This window comes from Magnolia sinica, chromosome 7 (assembly GCF_029962835.1).
Source record: "Magnolia sinica isolate HGM2019 chromosome 7, MsV1, whole genome shotgun sequence".
Classification (NCBI taxonomy): Eukaryota; Viridiplantae; Streptophyta; class Magnoliopsida; order Magnoliales; family Magnoliaceae; genus Magnolia; species Magnolia sinica.
In genome coordinates, this window is record NC_080579.1 from 74,441,175 (window position 1) to 74,450,258 (window position 9,084).

Consider the following 9,084-nt stretch of genomic DNA (forward strand, 5'->3'; position numbering starts at 1 on the left):
TCCTACAAGTATTGAATTGAATTGACAATAATGATGGTTGTGTTTGAGTAATCCCAGAAAGTTCGGCGCAAGAACTCGCTCAGATGTTTGTCCAAGAGCTGGCTTTGAAGGTAACATTTGTTTAGCCTTTATCAGTAAATCTTTGGCTGACAGTTGTATTATCTCATCTTTTGACACGTTGTGGGTCATCTTTCCTTGCTCATAACTGTCCTTTGTTTATCTACAGATTTTTGTTGTTGTAAGCATGGGGTCTTGTTCATTTGCATATGTACTTGAGGATTAATGCTTCTTTTTTTTTTTGTTCATTTATTTATTTTTTTAACTTTTCAATGCAACGAATAACAACAAAAAATGCTCTGAACCATGAGTGGTTTAGTGAGGTCTCTCTGCCCAAATCAAAAGATTTTATGCTGACAGTTCCTGTTCAACATGCCCAAAACAGGTATTTGGATGTACAACATGGATTTTGAACATAAACTGCTTTAAATGATTGATTTTGTTGTGCCTCCTTTCTCAATACAAATATAGAAAATTCTAATTTCAATGGTCAAGTAATCCCAAGGGATGAAGATATGGCTTTGGAAGTTGGGTCAACAGCTCTAAGTCTTCTCTAGGTCAGTTACTTAAGTTTACTGATACGTTTAGGGGAAAATTGTGTATCAATAAAGGTCTTTTTTTCTTTGATAAATTTTGATGTGTTTTGCGTGAAAATTTCAGCTATGTCAATGACTCAAGTTGCTTGCTGAAATTTGTGTTGGTACCGGATATGATGCACTCTCTACCAAATATTTGTGAGGTGGAATGGCTTGTCAATTGCAAATTGGGAGAAAAATTGGGAAACATGAACCCACCTATTTAAAAAATATTAGCTGAAGTTGTCTAACACATCCAACTATTTCCAATATCGGGGCCCACATGCTAATTGGACCATGATCCATTTAAAACCGGATCGGTAGTGACCCTGATCCACTTTGGACCGCTTGACTGTAAACAAATTTTGTGGGAACGCTGTTTGGAGCATTAATTCAGTTTACATCGGGGGAATTCTATGTTTTCCTTACATTTAGTTTTCATCCTTCTTCAATTGATTGATTCTTTGTTTTTATGTTGCAGAATCATCTAGTGGTGGTTCGCCTTTGAATAATTACAGAACACGCATAGGAGAAGTTATCGGTATAGCTGTCGGATGTGCAGGTGGACTACTGATCCTCGCATCCATTTTCTATCTATGGTGGATGAAGGATGCACCTGGCCATTTGTGAGTGGACACAGACTCACTAAGATTTGTATTTTCAGCATTATTGTAAATTGTAATTGTAATTGTAATTGAATGAATGAATGATTGTAATTGATTCATTATTTGAATGAATGAATGAATGATTGTAATTGATTCATTATTTGAATGAATGAATGAATGATTATGCAGGTGGTGAATGACTGATTATAATTTTTTAAAACTGTAGGCAATAGCTACGGATATTGACCGTAGCTGCTAATCTGATAACCGTAGCTGTTATTAAATTCGGTATATTGCTACAGATCCAGCACTACTTTTAGCTACAAATACTATCCGTAGCTGTAGGTACTTTTGGCCACAGAAATAATTGCTACGGATTATATCTGTAGCTATTGTAATCTATGGCTACGGATTTAATCCGTAGCTATAGGTTTTAGGCCTATTGTTATGGCACCTACAACTACGGTCGTGCTACGGACTAAAACCGTAGCTATAGGTCTATGGCTACGGATTAAATCCGTAGCCTTTGCCCAGTTTTTTGGTAGTGAATAGAAACAGGTCGTATTATTAGAATTTTTAAAAAAAATAGCTACAAATATAATCCATAGCTATAGCTACGGCTTTTGTCCATAGCTATTGGTATCTATTGCTATAGATATTATTGGGAGTTATTGGTATCTATTACTACGGATGAAATTCCTTTTGCTACGGATATTATCCGTAGCACGTCCGTCGCTATTGGTGGGGTAGCTAAAGCTATTGCTACAGATATAATCCGTAGCTGTTCGTATCTATTGCTACGGATATAATCCGTAGCTATACCTTTAGCTACTCCACCAATAGTGATGGACATGCTACAGATCATATCCGTAGCAAAAGGTATTTTGCTATAGTTTTTGGCCGTAGCCTTTGCCCGTTTTTCTTGTAGTGCAAAAGCTGAGGGCGGGCTTGGAATTAGGAAGCTGAAAGATGTCATGCATGGTCTTCAAATGAAGATGGCATGGGGTGTCAAGCAGGGGGAGAACAACAACTTGTGGGGTCAATTCATCTGTTCTAAATATACGCTTAACGCGTCAGTTGATATTTCCAGTAGTCTGGCATCGAGTGCATCTCCAATCTGGAAAAGATTAGTGGGATTTTTCCCCATTCTGGACAGACACGCCCAATGGGTGATTGGTCGAGGCAACTGCAACATGTGGATCTCAAACTGGACTGGGCTGGGCCCCCTGGATTCTCTTTCATTGATTCATATCTCTGATTCCATGAGAAATCTCAGAGTTCGGACTTCCTTGACGAAGATGGTATCAAGCAAGATGCCCCCCTTTCTCTTCCTGTTTGGCTCAAAGACTTTATCATAAGGGGGAGTTTCTGCACATCTGACGCTGACGATATCCTTCTCTGGCCGCTCGAACTTGCTAGCCATTTCTCTGCCAAATCAACTTGGAACATTAGTAGAACCAGAAGGTAGATCCTTCCATGGGCCAGGCGAGTGTGGAACCCAAAAATTCCCCCAAAAATCTCCCTATTTCTGTGGAGATTACTGCATGACGCCTTTCCCATTGATGACCTCACTCTATTGAAAGGTATCCAATTGGCTTCTGTTTGTAATTGCTGCAGGAACACGTCTATAGCTGGGCCTCAAGTCGAATCCCTCTCCCACCTCTTCCTTCTCGGCTCTCTCGCTGACAGTGTTTGGCAGCGGACTGCAGATTTCTTTGGAATTACGTTGTTATATCAGTCCTCCATCCGAAACCAGCTTCATTGGTGGTGGCATAGACCCCTTCCACATCGCAGCAGACAGGTGGGCCTCCGCCCCAGCCTTCATTATGTGGGAGGTTTGGAGAGCAAGGAATGCAGCCAGATTCGACAATATGGCGTTCTCAGCTGGGGTTGTATTCTCTAAGGTTAAATGGTGGTTGGAGACTCTCTTCCCCTAGATTGCAAGCAATATCCAATGGTGTCCCTCCTCCTTTGCTGCCTCCGCTCACACCCCCCTCGCTGTTCCTCTCTGCCAACCCTCTCTTTCTCTATAGTCAGGTGGGTCAAGCCAAGAGAAGGAGTCTTTAAGTTAAATGTAGACGGTTCAGCTCTTTAATCTAGCTCTAGCTGGTGGAGGGGGCATCTGTCGAGATCATCTCGATAACCCAATCTTCGCTTTCGCCTATGGCTACAGGAAAACTTCCAACAATATGGCTAAGTTGCAGGCAGCCCTTGATGGATTAAAGTTCTATTTGTCTCACAGCCTATCCAGAGTCCTAATCTAATCAGATTCCAGCTGGGTGGCGTCTTTTCTCACGAATGATTCCATTTCCTACTGGAAATGGTCCTACTGGTCGACTAGGATCAAGTTGCTCTCCTCTTAGGGAAATTTTCGAATTGCACATGTCCTTAGAGAAGCAAATAGTCCAGCAGACAGCTTAGCCAAAATTGGCAGAAAAACGCAAACTAATAGGCTCTTTAAAGATCTTTCCTCCCTTCCTCGTTTGATTAAGGGCCAGGTTCTCCTGGACAAATCAGACTTAGGCTACATTAAGAAAAAGGCTTAGGCTACATTACGGAGTCTTCTAGTAACCGATCCGTCTAAAATATGAGATGCAGTCCAGGCCTTGGCTCTGGTTTTCTTCTGCCCGAATAGGCTCTCTTGTAAAATCTTCTCTGTAATGAAAATCATCTTTCCCTAAAAAAAAGAAAGGAAAAAAAAAAAAAAGCGACTGAATGGTCAAAAGTAATAAGAGTGTTACGGTATACCTTATTCAAGTTTTTAATAGTGGGCGATCAGTAACCACTGCTTCCAGTGGTGTGGTCCAACTGAAATTTGTATCTTCTTCATTATTTGGATTACACCTTAAAATAAGCCGGAAAAATATATGAACGGCGTGGATAAACATCGCATACATCGAAGTAAGCCCTACAGTCAGGGTCGCATTCACAAGCACGTTAACGTTTCCATCGTTGAAAAAAAAAATAATAAAAACAAAAAATTAAAAATTAAAAATCCATGCAAAGATGCGACGGACAAGCTTGGAATGCCTACTCGCTATGCTAGTAAACTCTGTAGGGCCTACCGTTATATATGTTCTTGATCTATGCTGTCCATCCGTTTTATCAGCTCATTTTAAGCATTGAATCTAAAATTAAAGCATATATAAAGCTCAGGTGGACCACAAATTTGAAAAATGAGGATATAATGATGTTCGCAGGTTAAAACCTTCCTAAGACAGACAATGATGTTTATTGGTCCTACAACCTCTTCATAAGGTCACACACGGTGGATGAAGGGAAAACAAAAATATCAGCTTGATCCAAATCTTCGGTAACCTCCAAGAAGTTTCCAATGGTAGGTGTTCAATTCCCAATTTTCCTATGGTGTGGTCCACCTGAGATATATATATATGTTTCTATTTTGGGATCCTGCTTTAAAATAAGCTAATAAAACGTATGGACGGCATAGATAAGACACATACATCACGGTGGGTCGAACAAAGTTCACTCAGTACGCTACTCAACCACTTCCGCTGCGGACGTACACGGTAGAATCGCATGAGACCTTCCAAGTCTGTAAGGGTTGCTGAGAAATCTCTATAAATAGCTCCTCTCCCTCCCAACTCCTACTACACCCACACCCCTTTAAACCATAACCCTAATCTAGAGCCATGTCCATGGCCTCGATGATGATGTCTTCTTTGCAAGCCACTGCCTCCTCTGCACCCTCTCTCCACCCCAAAACTTCCTACTCTTCCCGAAATGCTCCACGCCGGTCCACTACTTGCATTAGGAGTAGTGGTGATAAAAGCGGCGAGGAATCACCTCTGATCAAGTTGGATAGACGGAACATGCTCATCGGATTAGGTGGCGGTCTGTACGGAACTACTCTGGGCCTCGGTCTTGATAAAAAGGCAGCCGCGGATCCGGTGCTCGTCCCGGACCTACGCACTTGCAAACCTGCCCATGACTTGTTCAACACCACCAACACGACGGATTATGCATGCTGTCTGCCTCTACCGACTCCCTATGAAATTACTGATTACATTATACCCAATCCACCATCGAATCCCGGCGTAAGGAAGCCAGCCCATAAGATGGCAACGGATTATCCTGAGGAGCTGACGAGGTTCGAGACGGCTATTCAGAAGATGAGGGATCTGGACACGACCGACCCAAATAGCCCACTGGGCTTCAGGCAGCAGGCGCAAATACACTGCGCCTTCTGCAACGGGGCGTACAGCCAGTATAATAAGGAGGCAATTCCTTTGCAAGTACACTTCAGCTGGTTCTTCTTGCCGTGGCACCGATGGTACATCTACTTCTTCGAGAGGATCCTAACGAAACTGCTTGATGACGGTAACCCCGTTACACTTCCCTACTGGAACTATGATAGCACTGCCGGGATGGGGTTCCCAGGTATCTATGCAGATTCCACGTCGTCCCTCTATGACGATTTACGCAACAAGGTCAATGCAGTTGCAGGAAACAATGTGGATCTGTTTTACTCACCAGACAACACTAGGCCCCTCATTACGCTAGATCCCCAACTAATAGTTAACAGGAACCTATGTTATTTCCAAACGATCTTCGACGCAGGCGCATCTGATCCATTGCAATTCATCGGATGCCCCATTACAGCAGGGGACCAGTCTAATTTTGCTTATGCCGGTTACCTAGAGAACTTGCATAACGTTGTTCACCAGTGGACGGGTACGACCGATGATGAAAATAATAACAATTTCGATATGGGTAACTTCCTCAGAGCAGCGCGGGACCCTATCTTCTACGCACATCACTCCAATGTGGATCGCCTGTGGGAAATTTTTAGGACCAGAAATAACGCATCGAACTTCGAAGCCAAATATCATGACTGGCTGAACAGCTCCTTCGTTTTCTACGACGAGAATGCGAAGTTGGTGAAAGTGACGGTAAGTAATGCCCCCACCAAACTGTTCCTCTCATCTTCTCGTTTCTCTTTCCAGATTTCCTTCTCACACCTGCAATCGTCATTTGGGACGATTGAGGGATTCCATATCCAGGGGGCCATTGTGAATGGACCACAGTCCAATGGTCGCACCGAAAGCTTGGATCCAGATCCTTGCTTCCTTGAATCGAATGTGAAACTTACCCTTATGGGGTGAGGTTGGAACTGTGATACATTCAAGTCAAAGCACTGAGTATGGATGGTTCTGATCACCGGCCAACACATATGGGGCCAAATGTGCATTTTACAGCTTGCGTATTTTATTATTATTATTATTATTATTATTAGTAAAATTACCGTCAAGAACCTATACTTATAGTATAGACACATATGCACCGTAAAACTAATATAATAAATTTTTTCTAGGAGTTTTTTCATATGATCACTTATCTACCATCTCTTAAAGTTTTTGCAAATAAACCTCGTATAAAATACGTATATGATAGAAGAAGTAGAGCGTTTGGATTTGACTGACTTTGACCGTATAAATGATAATTTTGAGGGGCGGATCGAGTACCCACCTAGTAAGAGACGGACGGTCCTGACCACGGCTCTGCGGAGCCAATTTATGCATACAGGTCTTCTATTTTAAAAGATTATTTCAGGGCATGAGCCCCAAAAGATGGTATATCGAAGGGTAAGTAGACCACACTAAATAAAGCAATGGGGATTGAACTCTTGCCCTTGAAAATTTCCTACGGCCCACCGTGATGATCATATCCCATCCAAACCGTTCTTAAGCTTGAAAACATACATATCATATTTATCCAAAAGTTCTGTGGTGGCAAGTTTACAGTGATGATTATTTGTCATCCAACCTGTTCACGATGTCACAAATACATGAATGAAGGGAAAACACAAATATCAGCTTGATCCAAAACCTTTGTGGCCTCTTCAAGATTTCAATGGTTGGTGTTCAAATCACACTGTCTCCCATAGTGTGGGTCCATTTGAGCTTTGGACATCCTTCAATTTTATGATTGTTTACTAGAAGAATCTGTTGAAACGGATGGACGGGGTGGATAAGACACTTAACTCATGGTGGGGCCCACATAGTTTACTCAGAACCAAATCCAATTTCGTTTGAACTGGTATAACCGAAAGTTTGAAGGGGCCCGCAGTAATGTCCTCGTCACATCCACTATGATCCATCAATTTCACAAACTCATGGTATTGAGTGAGCCAAAAAACTAAATCAAAATTCAAGTAGGCTACATTGCATGAAACAAGGGATTGAACACCTCACCATTGAAACTTTATTAGGGCTCACAAAAGTTTCAGATATGGCTGATATTTATGCTTTCCCTTCATCCATGTAAGCATCTTTTTATAAATGGGTTAGATGGAACATAAATATGATAGTGGGCCTCATGAGAGTTTAAACAGTGGGTGTTTCCATCCCCTACTGTTTCCTCTGATGTGGCGTACCTGGATTTTAGATAAAAGACCATCTCCTTTAATAAAAAGCCCACCTGAATTCTCTATGGAGTATTTAACCCTTTGATGATACAAAGGTTACGGTGATCGTTCGTATTCAAATTTAGAGATCCAAATTATCAAAAGGATTGGGGAACTTTTATTTGTAGACTTTCCATAATACAAAGTTAGAATTATTATATAAACGGTTTGGATCATTGGAAGGCTAAAGTCTCAACCAATCCAATTGAAATATTATGGGGATATATTGTAGAAAACCTCTCTTTTGAATTCTAGAAGCACTTCAACTCTAAGATGTGTGTTCGCTTGTCTACCAAACAGGTATCACAGTCACTTAATATTGGGCAGCTAGGATACTCATACGAGTCGTTGGAATCTGAATGGAATTGCAATGACGTGAACATGCTACCGCCCAAAAGTCCGTCCCCCTGTACGTCCGCGAGCAGTGTGCAAGCATTCGGGGCCTTGCCTAAGGCCCTTGAGAATGACCCCATCCGTGTCTTGGTCAAACGGCCCAACTCATCTCGTAGTAAGTCTGAAATACAGAACACGCTGGAGGTGGTTATGGTGGATGGAATCGAGGTGGAACACACAAGCTCCACCCGGTTCGATGTCTTCATCAACACCCCTTCTGAGGATTGCACCAACCTTGGAGACTTTGCTGGGAGCTTTACAACTGTGGCTCATGGGGCCAAACATGGGGAGACGTCGGACGGTAATGAGAAGAAGCTGGGCCTGAAGCTCGGGATAACGAGCATGGTCTCAAAGCTCAATGCTGAGGCCGCTGAGAACCTCGTTGTGTCGTTGGTGCCACGAATGGGGTCTGTTGTCGTCGGTGGAGTTCACATTGAGCAGGTCGAGAAGAAGACTGTGTGATTTCTGAGACGTTTGTATTGAGCCTTAATAAAGAGTTACTACTCAACTCAGTCAATGGTTGCTTGTTGTGATTGGGCATTGCTAGTGTTGTTGTGTTATGTTACCAACTCCCCATTGACGATATGTTCTTGCTATCCTGGGCTTATCAATCATGATTTGAAGTTCTGAGTTTAGTGTTATCCGTACATTAAAAAAAATTAATGGGTGAGATGTCGCTCCTAATATATTGGGCCATGTGTTGGACACTTGTGAATACTAGTAGTGATGCTCTGACAGAGCATGATTAATGATACGCAGTCACTTGAAATTGCGTACATGGCTTGCAAGTAATTTTTGTTAACACACAGGTACTAATGCTATCAAACACTACTTCGATGGGGCGCAGATTGCCTGCTTACATGAGGTAGCTACTGGACAGCGCACTGTAGGCTCCACCATGAGATATGTTATTTATCCACACCGTCCATCTGTCTTTTCAGATCATTGGAGGTTGTAATGCCAAAAATGAAACAGATCCCAAATGTCAAGTGGACCACACCACAAGAAAACAATGGTGAATGAACGC

The 9,084-nt window shown here is 42.2% G+C and overlaps 1 protein-coding gene across 1 annotated transcript; it reads left to right on the forward strand.

The window, feature by feature from the left end:
* Window positions 1–4,890: 4,890 nt before the first annotated feature.
* On the forward strand, window positions 4,891–8,519 carry LOC131250668 (polyphenol oxidase, chloroplastic-like). Its single transcript, XM_058250950.1, has 2 exons — window positions 4,891–6,150; window positions 7,965–8,519. The coding sequence occupies exons 1-2, from the start codon at window positions 4,891–4,893 to the stop codon at window positions 8,517–8,519; spliced, it is 1,815 nt and encodes a 604-aa protein (XP_058106933.1).
* The last annotated feature ends 565 nt before the right edge of the window (window positions 8,520–9,084 follow it).

Excerpts from the sequence above, each read along its gene's own strand:
- LOC131250668 (XM_058250950.1), top strand. The coding sequence starts at position 4,891 with ATGTCCATGGCCTCGATGATGATGTCTTCTTTGCAAGCCACTGCCTCC. Across the intron at positions 6,151-7,964 it reads CGAAGTTGGTGAAAGTGACG|GTATCACAGTCACTTAATAT; the intron begins GTAAGTAATGCC and ends TCTACCAAACAG.